This window comes from Halyomorpha halys, unplaced genomic scaffold (assembly GCF_000696795.3).
Source record: "Halyomorpha halys isolate HHAL.00 unplaced genomic scaffold, Hhal_1.1 Scaffold1779.1, whole genome shotgun sequence".
NCBI lineage: Eukaryota > Metazoa > Arthropoda > Insecta > Hemiptera > Pentatomidae > Halyomorpha > Halyomorpha halys.
In genome coordinates, this window is record NW_027114365.1 from 84,712 (window position 1) to 102,241 (window position 17,530).

General features: G+C 32.5%; 1 protein-coding gene across 1 annotated transcript in view; it reads left to right on the forward strand.

Moving 5' to 3' along the window:
• The window catches only part of LOC106690622 (CTTNBP2 N-terminal-like protein), a gene marked incomplete at its 5' end in the record, with an annotated part of 87,652 nt that overhangs the window by 59,998 nt on the left and 10,124 nt on the right, over positions 1-17,530 (forward strand). Inside the window, 2 exon segments of the mRNA XM_067051561.1 lie at positions 3,157-3,314; positions 11,737-11,859. Coding sequence (XP_066907662.1) covers positions 3,157-3,314; positions 11,737-11,859 — 281 coding nt within the window.

A 17,530-nucleotide genomic window follows, 5' to 3' on the forward strand; every position in this document is an offset into this window, starting at 1 on the left:
CTACTGGAATTTGGTAATATGCTCGGTTGAGATCCAATGTAGTGAAGATCTTCTTACCGTGCATATTAAATTTAAAGTCCGCCAATTGAGGAACAGCGTATCTATCGGGGACCGTCCTGGCGTTCAACTGTCGATAATCTCCGCTGGGCCGTATACCTACATCCTTCTTCTCCACTATGTGTAGTGGACTGGCCCAAGAGATATTGGATGGTCTGCAAATTCCCTCTTCAATCATTTGCTCGAATTCTCGCTTGGGGGCGTTGTACCTCTCCGGTAGGCGGCATGCTTTGGCTGTGACTGGGCCTCCGTGGGTTTCTATATGGTGGACGATGTCGTGCTTTGGCTCTTTGACGAAGGATGTTGGTTGTGTAACACTAGGGAACTGGCATAGCAATGCTGTGTACCATTCACCGGTTAGTACTGAATAAACAGTGGGTACCAGCATCTTAGCTAATCTTCCACGTGTCGTCAATCCTGTTTTCTGGTCCACCAGCTGACATCCAGCGAGATCTACCCTAATATTATAGTGATATAGTAGCTCTGCACCTATGATTGGATGACTCACAGTTGCTATTATGAACCTCCATGTAATTTTGCGCCGAAGACTGAGATCGAGGTTCTATGCGTTTCTATGGTTCTATGGACTATGCTTCCATATGTGGGAATGGGCGTGCCATTGGCCGCATACAAAGTGAACTGCATCTTCGGCTTTACTTTCTTGTTCTTCACCGGAAAGACAGATATCTGGTCCCGGACTTTTTGTCGACGATAAAAAGTCGGCGGTTGGTAATTTCGGTGACGAAACCCGCCTCGTACGCTGCTGCTTCTAGTTTAAAGTCCCAGCTGTCTTCCAACTGCAAGGTTGACGGCACTTGGTAGCCCTTTCTCCGAATCTGTTATAGTAGAAGCAGAAACGCTGTCCACTTTTACTCCTCAAAGCCCTGTGATCCCTGTTGGGCGACCTGTTATCGCTGCGGCCAATCCTGGATCCCATTAGCGTTTTCAGAGTGGCTAATTCCGCAGTTAGGTCATCAATCGCTACCTTAATATTTTTCTTGCTTGAAGAAGCAGGTGCTGAATGACTCCCCATAGTAAAATTACTTGAGGGCTGCTGGATTTCCGCTATTTTATCCGCAATATGTGCCAGCTTCGTGGAATCCGTGTGATCTGTGGCGGCTAAGGTTGCTTGCATTCCCTCAGGTAACCCTCTTAGCCACAAGGTGTTAAGCACATCTGCAGGAACCTTACCTGCGGCCAATTGCTGCATTTCTCGAAGAAACTGGGATGGCCGTTGATCGCCCAGCCTCTGTTCCTCCAATAACTTCTTAATTCTGGAGTGGTCTGAGGGCCCAAAGATGGAGAGTAGCCGCTCTTTTAGCCTCTCATATGGGTCAGTGGCAGGGGGGTCTCGGGCAAGATCGGCAACCTGCTTTAGAGCCGCTAAATCCAGTTGGGCGATGATCAGCTGAAACTTAGTTTTACTATTAGCTATATAACAAGAGCTGATCACCGCCTCAACTTGTATGAACCACAGGTCAGGTTCTTCTCTATAAATTGTGGGTAGCCGAGACAATGTGTTGGGTATTTTCGCCAATTCCACTAATTCCTTTTGCTCCTCCTCTCCGGTTAGCAGGTCGATTAAATTGTGCCCATGCATGCTTCACTAGAGTTCAATAAAATTAATACGAAAAATAAACAATAAACTTACGTTCAGGGTCACCACTTTAGTGCGTGTTTCTATTATATAATAATAAAGATGAATCTTTAGGTCTTTATTATTGTAAAAAACAATGTTCATACTTGAAAATAAAAAAAAAACACAATCACAATTATTATATACATAAACGTTCAGTTTTTTTAGATAACAACACACAAGTTCTTCATAATTAATTGTAATTGATCATATGGCGAAAGATTTCAAATGGGTTTGCCACTAAAACAAATGTAAAATAATGAAACTTTAAATGAATTATAATTAAAAATAGATTTAAAAGAAATATAGTAAAGAAATAAAAATGTTGATAATAATTTCGACAGTGGCAAACCCATTTCAAACACTCTCTTTGCAAAAGTCAACTATTGCCGCTCAAGACGTTAATCTTGCCACCACAAACTTTTTTCCGTGAATAACATCCGGTCCCAATGACTCTTTATGTTTATATTCTACTCCCTAATGTATAATAATAAGCTCGGACGATTTCGATTCAGATCACGAAGATCCTTTGCCTCTTCCATTTTTGCAGAAGCTCTTGAACCATTTGAAGTTGTAAAACGTTTTATATATGCGAAAGAAATTAGCAAGAAGGAATTTAACACCTTAACAGAATGCGAAGGAATGATGTATTCAGCCAAAAGCAACATGAAACAAACAAACATAACACAATTTTTTTGTCAAAAATTAAAAAATTCGGATTAAAGATAAATTAAATTTGTATACAATAAATAATTTTGTTTCACTTTACTTTGTTTTTCTTTCAACTGCATACAACATACGTATATGTACCTACTAATTACGAAATAAAATTCTCAAAAATATACATACATAATATGTATAGCGTATTCACTTACACAAAATATTTACTTATACGAAGAATTTTTGGTACCCCCTCATATTCGTATAACTGAGACTTCACTGTATATACATAGGTATACATATATGACTGACACCTCAATTGATTATGCTCAAAAACCTTAGATTTGGTGTAATTTTGAATTTTATCCTGAACTGTCTGAAAAACCTATGAGTTTACAAAAATGAATGTTTTAAAATTTAATTTTCATTGTATTTGATCATTATTAAGTTATTTATTTTGCTATTGCTAGACACCTTTTATTCAAAGTCTTATTATGACTTATCGGTCAATGTTTCTCTAATTCAAGCCCTGTTAGGTGTGCAAACTATAAAATCAATGGGAGATAGCATTTTTCTAATATGATTTCATAAAAATGAAAGGTTACCTTCGTTTTCGTTTAGTTTATGTTGATTGACTGGTTAGTTATTAACTCTTTTTTGAGATCAAAGGGTTAGTTTGAAATATTAGATTAATTATTTTTTCATTATTATACAGTTCTATTGAAATAGAAATTATTTATTGATGTTGAAATATATTAATAATTTTAATAGTTTAAAAATATGACTTGGTTTATTTGTTAAAGAGTTAAGGAACTAGAAGCAGAACTGGAGAAATCTCGTAATGAAACGGCTGTTCTAGAAAAACAGTTGGCTGAATACCATCAGATGATCATGCATGGCAATGTGACGAATTTTCATAACCGTCCACCTTTCCATCATACTATAAGGCATCCTGTTACAGGTTTTTAATTTCTTTTCTATGCTTATAACATAAAACACTGTTAATATATTATTAACTTGTAATTATTCCTTCATTAACTGTTTTTTCACTCATTCGTATATACTAACAATTTATACCCCAAGACCTATGACTTTATCTCATTCATTATCTAGCTTATTTATTATCCTTTAAGTTATAAGTAATCTAGTAACTATGCTTTATTTTGAATATTCTGGTACCCTGGATGAAATATTCTAATTACCTAGTTTTATTTATTTATTCCAGATAGGACTGGTTGACCTTACATGGTTGATATAACCGTTAAATTTTATTTATTTTTTTTAACAATTGATTATGAGGGGGTATATTCTCGTACAAAAGACACTCCTAACTATATATAATGTTATAATTAAAATAAGATAAAATAAATAGATAATAATAATGCTTCTTAATAAAAGAATAAATTAAAATTAATAACAAAAAATAATGACATTTGTAGACTTAACAAAACAAACAATTGTCCTCTAATAGTAATAAAACAAGTTAATTTGAAAAAATACGAGAGAAGAGAAAGAAAAAAGAAGTAAAATAGAAGTAGTGTGAATAATAGAATTAATAAACATAGAATTTATTAAAGAATGTCCTGAAGCCGTATGGGCTTCAGTCTTCGGGCCGAGGTTGGGTTTCCCAAGTTGTAGGGTACTGCTCCTTTAACTGTTGGCAACTGGGAGTGGAACTTCATGAACTGTTTCTTGATGTAATCCTCTGTTGGCTCCATTTGTTATTTCTTATGAACCAAGGAGCATCCACTGCGATTCTTAGGACTTTATTTTGAAAAGATTGTAATTTTTTCCTTTTCGTAAAGGATGCCACTCCCCAGACTTCACAGCTGTAAATCAGCAGTGGCCTGAGAATTGTTTTAAATATAAAAGCAGTTGTTTCTGGTTTTAATTTGGAATTTCTATTTAGGATAGGATATAGCATTGCTAACCTTGCGTAGGTTTGAGTTAGTTTGATGTCGATTCCATGGTGATTCCAGGTAAGGTGACAATCTAGGTGAATTCCCAGGTATCTTACTGTTTCACTGGCAGAATTCCATTTTACATTCATACCTTTGAGGATTAGTTCTGGTGGGTCTGGTGGGTTTCAATATTGAGACTAATCATCCATTTAGTGAAATATTGTTCTAGATCATTAAGGTGACCTTGCTAAGTGTTTACCTTGTTTAGATATGTTTTAAATGTTACATTTTTTGTACTCAATCATTAAGCAGACATTTATGATCACATGGTAAATTATAATGTGATAGAGATAACTAGTTAATGTTCTCAGCTAAACACTAAGAATTGACCTAAGAAAGGAGGTATGAGTGCAATACAAGGTATAAGAGGAGTGTATATTAACAATAACACTTATTTATTTAATCAAGGTATAAGAGTGTATGTTAATACAATACAAGGTATAAGAGTTTATGTTAATACAATGCAAAGTATAAGAGTGTATGTTAACAATAACTCTTATTTATTTAATCAAGCTGAAAACACAGAAAATTAAGGTTGAACTAATTTTTATCCACCATTGTTTGAAATAGCTTAACCAATTTCAAAAAGGAAAATCAGCTCCGCATCATTTAATATTTATTTAAAAGTAAAAAAAAAAAGGATACCAAGGAATTATAAGTCAAGAATTCAAGAGATTTAAAAATTTGAATAAATAAAAATATAGCTAAAACAGAAGCCCTGATAACTATGAAGGAATGGAAGTAATTTTAACAAAATTAGAAGAGGATAAAGATCTATTTGCCACCCAATTAAAAGGAAACTAAACAGGTTTATCTTGAGCAATGTGGATGATTTACTTATATTGGAAAATTTTAAGGATCATCATGTAAACCAGAATCCAACTGTTGTGTTCAGCTCCCTACTGACATATCAGGTATAAAAATTGAAAGATTAATAGTAACCACTCTGCTTTAGACAGAAGGTAAACAATAAAAAAATTGCAATTTACAATATAACAAGAGATAATAATTATTAATTAATATAATAAGAGATAATGATAATAAAAAATTTGCTTGAAACACAGACTACAATTCACTTATCAGACTTACTACATTAACTTACAGCCTTTTATAATTAAGTATGGTCACTTAAAATAGATACAAAACTTATGAACCATAAAAAATAACTTTATTTTAAATACAAATAAGTAAAGCTCGAATTAACCCCTGATCTTGTTTTACTCATCTTTCCTACCATAATAGCTAATTATTGACAAATTTGTTCAAATTATGAATAATTATTCTTAATGTCAACTCTGTAAACAGAATATTAGCCCCATAATATAAGCATTTGGTTACTAAGCTGATTGATTTTTGGTTAGGGAGCTAACATTTCAAGCCAGGACTTCAATTAGAATGATCTTTAGTAATAATAATATTAATAATAAAGGCCTAACGAACCCAAATGTTCGATGCTATACTACCGAACGCTCTCTGCACACATCCTTCCAGCAACGCCCCTCCAAACCCAATTCCACCAAATCTGCTTTAACGCAATCCTCCTATCTACGTTTTGGTCTACCCCTCGGATATTTACCCGTTGGTTCAGTGTTTATTAACATTTTAGGGATCCGTTCGTTACCAAGCCCTACAACCTTACATGTCCAGCTAATACGCCGCAATGCTATAACTTAAATTATATTTATTGGGTGTAGGTCCCTTAATTCAGCGTTGTGTAATCTTCTAAATTATCCCGTTAATTCATCCTTTTTCGGTCCGAATATTTTGCATAATTCTTTACTTTCGAAAATCTTAAGGCGCTGTTCATCCCTTAGTGTAAGAGGCCACATCCTTTGTTTTGTAAATTCTAATTTTTAAGTTTTTCGATAGAAGGCGCGAGCTAAGCAGTTTCGAAATTGAAAAATAACATGCATTTCCCGCCTTCAACCTAGCTTTTAGATCCTCATCAATTTCGTTTTTTCTAGTTAACGTAATACCTAAATACTTAAACCTATCTACCTCTTCAAATGTATTTCCTCCTATATCACCAAAATTGCTCCTATTTCTACTGCCAACCATGTTTTTGTTTTATCCGTATTTATTTCAAAACCTAGTTCCTTACTGGAGTTTATTAATGTGGTTATATTTAGTTCTATAGTTTCTTTGTCCTCACCCAATAATACCAAATCATCTGCATATGCAAGCACCGGTATTTTACCACCCAAAGTTAAACCCTTTTCGGTATTCGTCATACTTTTAATGACGTATTCTAGTGCTAGATTAAATAAGATAGATGATAAAGAATCACCTTGTTTTAAACCCGACCAGACCTGGAATTTCTCAGAATAATGATTACCGATTCGTACCTTATTAAACATTTCGGTCATGCACATCCGTACGTGATTTCCTAACTTCTTTGGTATTCCCTGTTCAATCAGAATATTATACAGCTTCTGGTGGTCAATAGAATCGTAAGCCTTTTGGAAATCCATATAAAGCTGATGAACTATCCTGTTGTATTCCAATTTTTTCTGCAAGATTTGCCGTAATGAAAAAATTTGATCAATAGTTGAACGATTTCATCTAAAACCACATTGGTAGTCTCCGATAATTTCTTCAGCATATTCCGTGATTCGACTAATGAAGATAAGCATAAATATTTTATAACAGGAATGATCTTTAGCTGTTGATTTTTGTTGCTCCTGAAAACAGTTTTTAAAATTAATTGTAGCTCATTTGTACACACACCAGCAAAATTAGATCACACAATGCCCATGATTAGAAGAAATTCAGGTATAGTTAGAAATCATCAATCTGTATTCTGCCTCTAATAAGAAGAAACTAACTTAGTGCCTAAGTGTGTAGTCCATAAATCTTAAAGTTTCACATTTTTTTTTTTGTTTATTGAATATAACTTGAACTAATCAATTTATTGACAAAGATAATCATTATATAAAATAGAGATCATTTAATTGTACAAAAATGATATCCTGCATCAAATGTCTTATTCAACTAAACAATAAATATTATTATGCTAAAAGAACGGTACCTGGAAAGTAAGCACAATTGTTCAATCACCCTATTGAGTGATAAGCTCAAAACTGAATAGTTTATAGTAAAATAAGGCTGAGAAGATCTTGATCCGTTAATTGTTTCCTCTGCTCTTGAAGTGACTGAAAGCTTGGGCTGTATTGTAGTTGGTGAAGATATTAATTTGCTGGTACTGTTAATTGCTTTTGCAGTATTTTCTTTGTAAATACCACACCTCTTCTTATTAAATTACCTCACCTGTGCCATTTTCAAACTAGGGAAACTGAAATTTGTCAAAGTGCTTAAGAGAGACATTTGTTAGCATGATGTGCCAAGTGTTTTACCCAGAGATGGTGGTGCTTCAGATAAACTTGGCAAAGATGGATGACAGTATTTATGTGGGATTTAGGCACTTGTTATGAGGTCTGTCGTCTGCAAGGAGAAGGGGGGGCAAGGGTTAGGGGTAGAGAGCAAAATCTTCATGGCCCGGACTTCTAGGGGACTTGCTAAAACTTTCTAATTTATTTCCTAATCTATGCATAGCATTCCTTATACTTTGCACTTGAGTTGTGTTGATGAGTCAGGAATCAATTAACTGACTATTCTGGAAAAATATTACTCTCAAGTGATTCACCAAAACAATCAAGATTCACTTAGTGATTAATGGCACTATACAAAGTCAGTTGATTCTCTATTCAGGAAGTTGAAGAAGTGGAGTTTTGACACTGATTGAGCATCATGAAGAAAGCTTCTGTTGAACAGAAGGTCTAAACTTTTCTTACAGCTACTTTGGTTCTGTTCGATTTCTTCAGTTGGCCATGATGATTCACAGATAGAGCAAGTAAAACCTTTTCATTTTTTGGGTCTTTCCTGAGGTTGTCATGAATTTTCCTTTTCATGAACTCCTTCAGAAAGTAGTAAACACTGTTTAAGATCAGATTTTTCAAAAGTAAGCATATTCCCTGTCAAACCAAAGTGAGATTCTATAAAATGTAAACGTGCCCAGTCCTCATGGATCTGAAGTTTGGGTGTTCACTAAGGCTGATACAAATTGACTTTTTTGAGAGAGAAAAATATTGAGAAGAATCTGTAGCCCAATAAGAGAAGGAAATACCTGGCAAAGAAGAAAAAATATGGAAATTTATGACTTCCTCAAGGATACAAATATTTTAATATTTAATAAGGTTTGTGAAGGTCCAAAGGCTGAGATGGGCAGGGCATGTCTCAAGAATGGACGACAGTGAAATTCCAAGTAAATTAGCTAGGGAGGTTCTTCGTTGAAAAAGAAGAATAGGGTGACCTGACCTTGTAGTGCTTGGTAGTATCTACACAAATCCTTCAAACTTAATAAATAAAGCTAACTAGATGGCTTCTGCACATGATGGAGAAGAATGGCAAAAGCGTTTGGAGGAGACCTTAATTCAATGATGGATCATTGCACCATAATGTATGTTTATGACTTGTATAGAATGCTTCTGATTTATTTCCATTAATTTAGTCCTACTATATACTCAAAAAGATATTTTGCAGTATTGAAAAAACTAAGGTGGACAGTACAGAATTAGAAAAAGTTTAGTTTTTTCATGATAATGCATGTTCACGAGGCTCCTTGTTCCTAAGAGCTCTTGGGATGGTTTTGTATTAAAATGTTTTTGATCGAGTAATCTAACATCTATACAGTCCTGATCTGTTGGCAAATTATTACCACCTATATATATTCTCTAGTAAAGACCTGCATTGTAACGGTGCTTTGACAGTGATGTTCAGCTGGATGCAGGTGTAAAGGGGTAGTTAAAATCTAAAGCAGCTGAGCATTGGGTTGTAAAATAAGTTGTAGCATTTTTCAGTATTTCAATTTAATCCTCTCTGTGTTTATAAAATCATGTTTACTTGGTCAATAATGTTCATATATTCCAAAAAGAGGATTAGTTAAGGTGTTTTTATGTATCAGTTTCAACCAAGATTCCTTATCTTTAAGTGGTATTTTGCTTGCTCAAAATAGAAGAGAAAAAAATTCATTTTCGTCATTTAATAATTTTTTATTTCCAAAAAGGAGAATCTGCTGCACAAACGGTTAGCAAAATTTTCAGTGTGTATGGTGATGATGCCTTATGAGAAAGCACCTTCCATAAGTAGTTTGCTCGGTTCAGAACTGGAAATTTTGACTTGGAAGACACAAAGCGCTCGGTTCGTCCTTCAACTGTTGATGATGACCAAATTCAAGCATTGGTCACAGACAACCCTCACACTACGACATGAGATATCGCAGAAACGCTTAACATATCTCATGCAAGCGTCCAGTTGAGCAAAAGCATCCAGCTTTGGCTAATCGCAAAGGCATAGTTTTTTATCATGATAACACCTGTTCTCATGTCTCTTTGCAGACCCGGCAAAAATTATTAGAGTTTGGCTGGAATGTGATCCCCCACCCACCCTATTCATCAGACCTTGCCCCAACAGATTTTTACTTATTTCGGGCCCTTCAAAACTCTCTTAACAGGAAACACTTTAATTCGCTCGAGGACTGCAAAACGCACATAGAGGAGTTCATTGCTCAAAAATCTGAGAAGTTATGGGAGGACAGAATTAAAATATTACCTGAAAGATGGCAACATGTAATAGATCAAAATGGGTCATATATAATTTATTAAAAATATTTAAAAGAATCTGAAGTTTTTATTGAAATCATCAGTAAAAAATGCTACGAGCTTATTTTCTTCTTCTTTTACTGGCACATGAAGCTGCCCTCGGCCTGCTCAACGCCCGCCAACTATCTTTCTTTATCTTCTGTAAGGTTAACTAAGGTCCTCAGTTGTCACAAATCCCCCCTCACAGCATCCCTCCATTGACCCTTCGGCCTACTATGTTGCCGCACACCATCCGGAACGTAACTGTACAGTTTATGAGCCACTCTTTCCTCGCTCATCCTCAGTACATGGCCAAGCCACTTAAGCCTCTGTATCCTTATTTACGAGGAGATGCTACATTCCTTATAGAGCCGAAACTGTTCACCATTTTTCCTTCTTTGCCAATTACCATTCTTGCATACGGGCCCTAAGATTCTCCTCAGAATTACTTTTTCAAACCCATCTAGCAGGTTAATGCTTTTATTGCTCAGGGTCTAAGTTTCTCCATCGTATGTGATGACTGGCCTTATCAACCTTTTGTACAGGTTAAACTTGGTGTAAGACTAACAAGTTTGCTTTTGATTAGCCTTACAATGGAGAAATAGACTCTATTTCCAGCAGCAATTCTGCTTTTAACTTCTTCTTCTTCATCCTGATTCTCATTGATAATTGAGCCAAGATAAGAAAAACTTACCACTTCGAAATTATAGGGGCCCATTACAAGGTGACTTTACCTCTGGTCCAGAGGCCTCTTACCCAACAGCATAATCTTGTTTTTTTCCCCATTAATATGCAGGCCCATCAGGTAAAAAACGCTACGAACTTATTTTACAACCCAATATATTGAGAAGGCGTTAGAAAGTTTCTTAATTTATTATAAGTACCTCAATTGGAATGGTGACTGTATAAGAATAGTTCAATAGCAGCATCAAATGTGTATAATGTTTTCTTTTCAATAGTTTTTTTTTTTTAATACATTGAAATTTACAACTGTACATTATAATACATTCAGTAAATTTGATCTTAGTTATAATGGAGTGGTACAGGCATGTAGAGAACTACCCATTGGTATTACTCTAATGACGTTTTTACGCTAGCAGGTCTTGTGGCCATCTTCCTTTTAGGTGCCTCGGAGGAATGTCAGGAATGGAAGAGGATGCAAGGTTAGAAACTAGTGGGTTTGGGTGATTAGGGAGTTTATAATGGAAGGAATGATATCTGATTCGGGCTATATCGGTTACATAGGGAACATTAAGGTCTTTATGTACGATTTTATTTGTGACAAAGTTAGGAGCATTGAGGATTTTGGATGGTAAGGATTGGATACGAGAGGAATTTCGAAGGTTTAGTGGAGCCCTTAAACCGCAATCTCGTACTTCCTGATTGGCCTTATTATAGTCATGTAGATCAGTCTTTTGTAATGATTTGGAAGTTTAGACCGTTTGCCTAGTAAGTACTGTAATAGTTGAAATTGATGTGCAGTTTCCTGTCTTTTCAGTATTGTGTGACAATTCCTGGTTAGTCGTTTGTCCAGATGTAGTCCCAGATAGCGGATCTGTTCGACAGGGCACTAGGTTTTTTAAACTTAAAAATGTTAGTTACTTTTTGGACAGCCCTTGTATGTTATATTTTTATTCCTAGAAATATTTCTTACTTCATAGATGCTTAAGCTCAGCCCTCAAAAGTCATGCTCTAATAATGTTCAACTAAGGTTTTCTGGTTGAAGAGTTTCTTTTTTAAAACAATTCATTTTTATTTTTGTTATGAATTAATTATTTGTTTAAAGGTTGGGAAGGAATGGTGGCTGCTGGATCTCCTGCTCATCAAGGTAATTCTGCCATGGGAAGTAGTGTTGCAAAAGTAATTCAGCCTACTGCAACAGTTTCTAGTGTCCCAGTGTCTGGTCCAAGTAAGTTGAAATGTTTAAGTTTTAGTATCTGTTTGGGGTGAGGGATGTTTCCTGAATGAAAAACCGACATCTCCCCAGAATAAAATGTTCGCTGGTTCGAGTTAAAATAAAAGGGAGGACCTGAAATAAATATCACAAAAAAAAAAAATAATAATAATGAAGAAAATTAAATAATAAAAAAATAACCTTCCAAGTGATACACAAAATTTAATAAAATTAAAATACAAAGAAATAAAATTTAAAAAATGAATTGTTACAAAAAATAAAAGAATGAAGTATGAAGTAAAAAAAAATATTTGGATATATATGTACAAATAAAAAAACAGAACAATTTTCTTTACACAAAAAAGAAGTTAATTTTACACTAATTGAGTTGGTTTAAAAACATTAAAAAAATAAGGAAGCTCGATGAAGAGGAAAAAAAATAGTCACTCACAGATGGCCGGGGGTCGATATGTTCTTATCGAGTATACCTCTAAGTATAATACTATATCTCATCCGAGATGGCCGCTTTCGATAAGCTGATGATGGGCGGGGGTCAATGGAAAAATGGTGCTCCAAATGCAAGTAGACTCTAGAGTGGAGAGGCAGTGAGAAAAAGTCCAAAAGAACCAGCCAGTTGCAAACACAACTTGGATCAACAAACAATGGTGCCAGAGTGTCACAGAATCAGTGGCTACTGCCGGCTGGTCGGTGAGACTATTGTGTCTTGCAACATGCCAATGCCTCTTAAGTAGCTCGCTCTAGCGCCTCCTAAACATGGCTTTATCCACGGTTATACAGGCCCTGGCCCACTGCCTTTAGTATTGTTGTACATATGCTACACCTCAACAATGTATTTATACACACGTAACACTAAATCTCCTTATATTCCTTATTTTATGTGACAAATTCAAATACAAAATTACTTATAGTTAAAAATAAACTGATAAATAGCAACATTGAAAAATCACTTTGAAAGTAAACTGAGTTAAATTTTAAAAAAATAAACTGAACTTCTGCGCTTTAGCAGTATCCTATGCTTAATTGTTATATTGTGTATAACATTTTAATAGATTTATGTATCATAAATAATATATGTATGATATGTATTGATTTATGTGTACAGAGTATAATTTTTATGAGTGAGAAAATTTGATGAACTGATTCCAAAACTTCCTATTTTATGTATATATGTAAATAGTTGACTGTATAATTTTAAATTATGAAGAAGATGGCCAAGGTTGCAGTCAAAATAGTTGTAAACTATTTTTGTTTCTCTTTTTACCGCAACCTTGACTATCTTCATAATTCCTATTTTAGGATTTTTGTTCTCATTAATATGGTTATTGCTTATACTATAAAAAATTTAACTATACCATAAGAAAGGGTAATAGAAAAGGTATTCTATATTTAAGTTATTTTTATTTTTCACAAAAAATTTAAAATACAAAACTACCAAAATTTCTGTGAGCATATCTACCTTCCAGTGGTACTAGTGTTTTTTCTTGATTTGTTTGATGTAAAAATTTGTGAGTTTGAATTTACAGATACAAATGGTGATGTATGTTCTGGCAGACTCCTCAGTTTTTTTTTTATTCAATTAAAAACTCCCCAGATCCTTATCCTTATAATATGTCATATTTTAACTAATGTTTAATGGTTTCCATACAAAATAGCTTGTATAAAACAAATTAATGAAATTAGCATACATATTTTATTCTCTTTTTATTTAATATTTTCATAATTTTATCTAAATAATTGATAGTACCTTTGCAGAATGGAAAAAAAAGTAATTATATATAACAAAAGGAAATACTGATAAAACCAAAAAAAATCTCAGTACAGTTTCGGTTAAGACTGAACTCTACCAGAAAAACATTTTTTACACTTTATACAAACTATGGTTTCCCTCCTTTTTTGGACAAACATAACATATTTTCATAAAAATTCCATCAAGACTTCTGTTAGCTTTATTCTCCTATTTTCCTAATATGCTTGGAGTCGTGTGCTCTGAGAAGTCTTGGTTTGTCTACTTGTCTAGTCATAATCCAACAAGGATGTTCTAAGGGTAATCATGAAACAAAATCTATTCATTTGAACTCTATCTTTGTTGTCCATTTATAATATCTATTGTCTTGTTTGTGAAATGTAATATTTTTATCTTAAGTTTCAACTCTTCCATTGAAGAAAAAGTAATTAATTATCATATCTGCCTTTTTAGATACCTTATTACATTTACTATAATGGTGAATGGAACTTAAAATAATGATAGTTTTATTTATTTATTTTTTTACTAACATAAGAAACAATCTTGACAGTGTTTGTAATACTAGGTTTTGGTGTTAATTCGTCTGAAATCTATTTTGTAAAGTTCTAGTTATCTTTATAGAAAAAAACACACTTACCAAAAATTTCAGTTTCTCAATTGAAGAAAATGTTTAGAAAAATTGAATGCTAATGATGAGAACAATAACTACAGATGATAATTGTCTGATTAAATCTTTCAGTTTAACAAGTTTTCAAGTTCTAACAATGAGTATTGGTTTCTAGAACTTTTATTAGGGTGTATGCTCTAGTAGACCCCACCTGACAGGTTAAAGGCTAGATAATCTAATTTCTGGTCATGTAATTTGTTTTATCATAAATCGGTTCAAAGTGTTATAACACAGGTATAGCTTGATTTACTGTGCAAATTTTATATTTGTTATTGCATTTTTCATTTTTCTGTTATCAAAGTTCCTATTAGTTCTAAACTTCATCAAGAACCATCTGTGGAAATAAATTCTAATTTAATAATGTGGTTCTTATCTTGTACTAAAGTGAAATTATGAAGAAACATCATTTTAACATAAAAGAGATTGAAAAATATTATGCATCCTTCTTGTATAACCGACAGTCAAAGATTATTTTTAATATTTAAGTATCTTTATTGTTTTTAATAATTATGAAATTTTAAATCTTAAAATTTTATGGTTTCTGTATATCTTATGTTAAAAGATCCATAATTTACTTGTGTTCTTAAAATTAAAATGACCATACTCATATAATAAAATATTCTATTAAAGAATGACTGAATCAAATACAATTTAAGATAAAAAAAACATGTATTACTGATATAATGTAATTTGTTTTTTTATATTTAACGTATTAAACTAAGAACTAAGGACTAAACATTCATTTGCCTTTGATATTTCTAATCTACTAGAAATAGTTAGCTGTCTCTACAAACCATTTACAATGGGGTATGTACATCAGTCACATTTTTTTTTTAAAATAACTTTTAGACTATAGATTTGCTTTCAATGCTACAATTTCAAATGTTTGACTTAAATCTGTCTGTTATTTGTTTGTTTATAAGGGTGTTCATTTTTTTACTATTTAAAACTTGATATTTAACTGATATGACACCCATCAAAGTTTCTCACCACCTAACAGACATAGTGTTACCTTTCTGCAGGTATCGCTGTTATTGATGTTTCCTCTCCACAAATTCTTATTTACCCATTGACCACTTCAGTGACATATGTGTAGACCGTGATGTTCTTGTCCCCTCCGTTCCAGCTACTTCTCATATGCAGATAGTGAGATCCATCCCCCAACTGCTTCAGCTGCATATCTGCAGATTGTGTTTAGGGTTGGGAAATTGAAGCAATTAATTGATATAATGATGTTTTTCCATGATATATCGATGATCTCAGTAGTTTAAAATGATATACTTTTATTTTAAACACCAATTTATTTTTCTTCATTGATTTTTATGTTTTAGGGTTAACATTAGATTAGTTGTAAGTATTGAATCAGTCTAGTACCCTATGGGACTTTATCACAACTTTCTTCAGATTTATATAAAACATATCAACTCATTATTGTTATATTTTATCAAAAGTATAATTGTTTTACATGATTTTTGATTTAAATTACCACTATGCAATGATATTAAGTAAAATTAATATTATTATAACTATATTTTTGTTAATTTTCCTCTTTATCTTATTAGTAAAATTCTTATAAAGGTTAATTATAATTATCAACATTTAATTTATCACATATTTTTCATAAATTAATTTTACTTAATATCACTGCATAGTGATGGTTCAGATTTCTTGTGCCAGTTTTGAAATTCACTGTTTAATTAATATTTTCAGATATGTAAATGGATTCAAGTATTTTCCTTTTGAATGTATTATTTTCTTTATGTAAAATCATTGTATTTTCAAAATAAAAAATATGCTGGTTTTTGGTTGCATGCTGTACGAGTGCCGTTTTATTTGGATCCTTCTCCATGTTTTTCAAATCATGATTGTTTTGATAAATTCTGTCACCCAATAATTGCTTTGTTTCACCAAGGATCCAAATAAAATGGCACTTGTACAGCATGCAACCAAAAACCAGCATATTTTTGATTTTGAAAATACAATGATTTTACATAAAGAAAATAATACATTCAAAAGAAAAATACTTAAATCCATTTACATATCTTAAAATATTAATTATACAGTGAATTTCAAAACTGACACAAGAAATCTGAACCATCATTATGCAGTGATATTAAGTACAATTAATTTATGAAAAATAAGTGATAAATTAAGTATTGATAATTATAATTAACCTTTATAAGAATTTTACTAATAAAATAAAGAGGAAAATTAACAAAAATATAGTTATAATAAATAATTTTAATACTTGACCTGAGTGGAGGGAAGGTTACAAGCATTGTTGTGATAAATTTTAACAAATAAGTGACTGATAAAGAATTTAAATTTTTGTTTTAATATAAAAATTGACTAATTAGGTAATTAGACATAATGTAGTAAATGCTTATTAACAAAAAATATAAGTTTACCTAATATTTTAATGTTTCATAGAGAAATTGTTGGATTGACCTGGGAAGAATAGCCTGCATGAAGTTGTGCTTTAAATTATTTAGTTCAAAAATTGTATTAAGTTAAGATAAATTATAAATAATATTGTTAATTATTTTGAATTATTGAGGATCACAGATGTAATAAAAGCTGTTTTGTGATAGATTGTCCCTGAGGATGGCCGCATTGGCTGAAACGTCAGACTTATAAAGAGAATAAAGTGTTTGACACTATAATGGATAAAATTTAAAATTATTTATTTAAACAACAATTACCAGTCTCAAGAAAGTTTTTAAGATTATAAATTATTTTTTATATTGATGTGTGATTAATAAAAATATTATTTTGCAAATAATTATAATATTTCTTAACCTTCACTGCTTTGCATTACACCCATTATTTAAAATATTTTGGTTTCGGTGTCCCAGGTGTAACCACGTTCTGTATTCTAAAACGGATCCCATGAAATAATTTGTTCAAAATTACACTTAGCTTAATTGGAACCTATATAAAGGTGCAACAAAATATGTAAAATTTGTGGAATATACTTATGTGTAACACCTGGTTTTGAAATTTATCACACAAAAACGATCTATTCAAATGTTGTCATGGAACATGTATTTTTATTTATATACGTGCATTAAAATAACATTAAAAAAAAGTTTTCAACTCCAAAAGTGGCATGTCCAAAGTTCATATCAAAAAGGAGAATGGGAAATAAATAATATTAATAATTAATATATAATAACCTACTCCTTAGAGAAAAATGTTTTAATTCAGTATGTCTGAGTAGTTTGTATGACTGCTATTCTATTTGTTGCATTTGG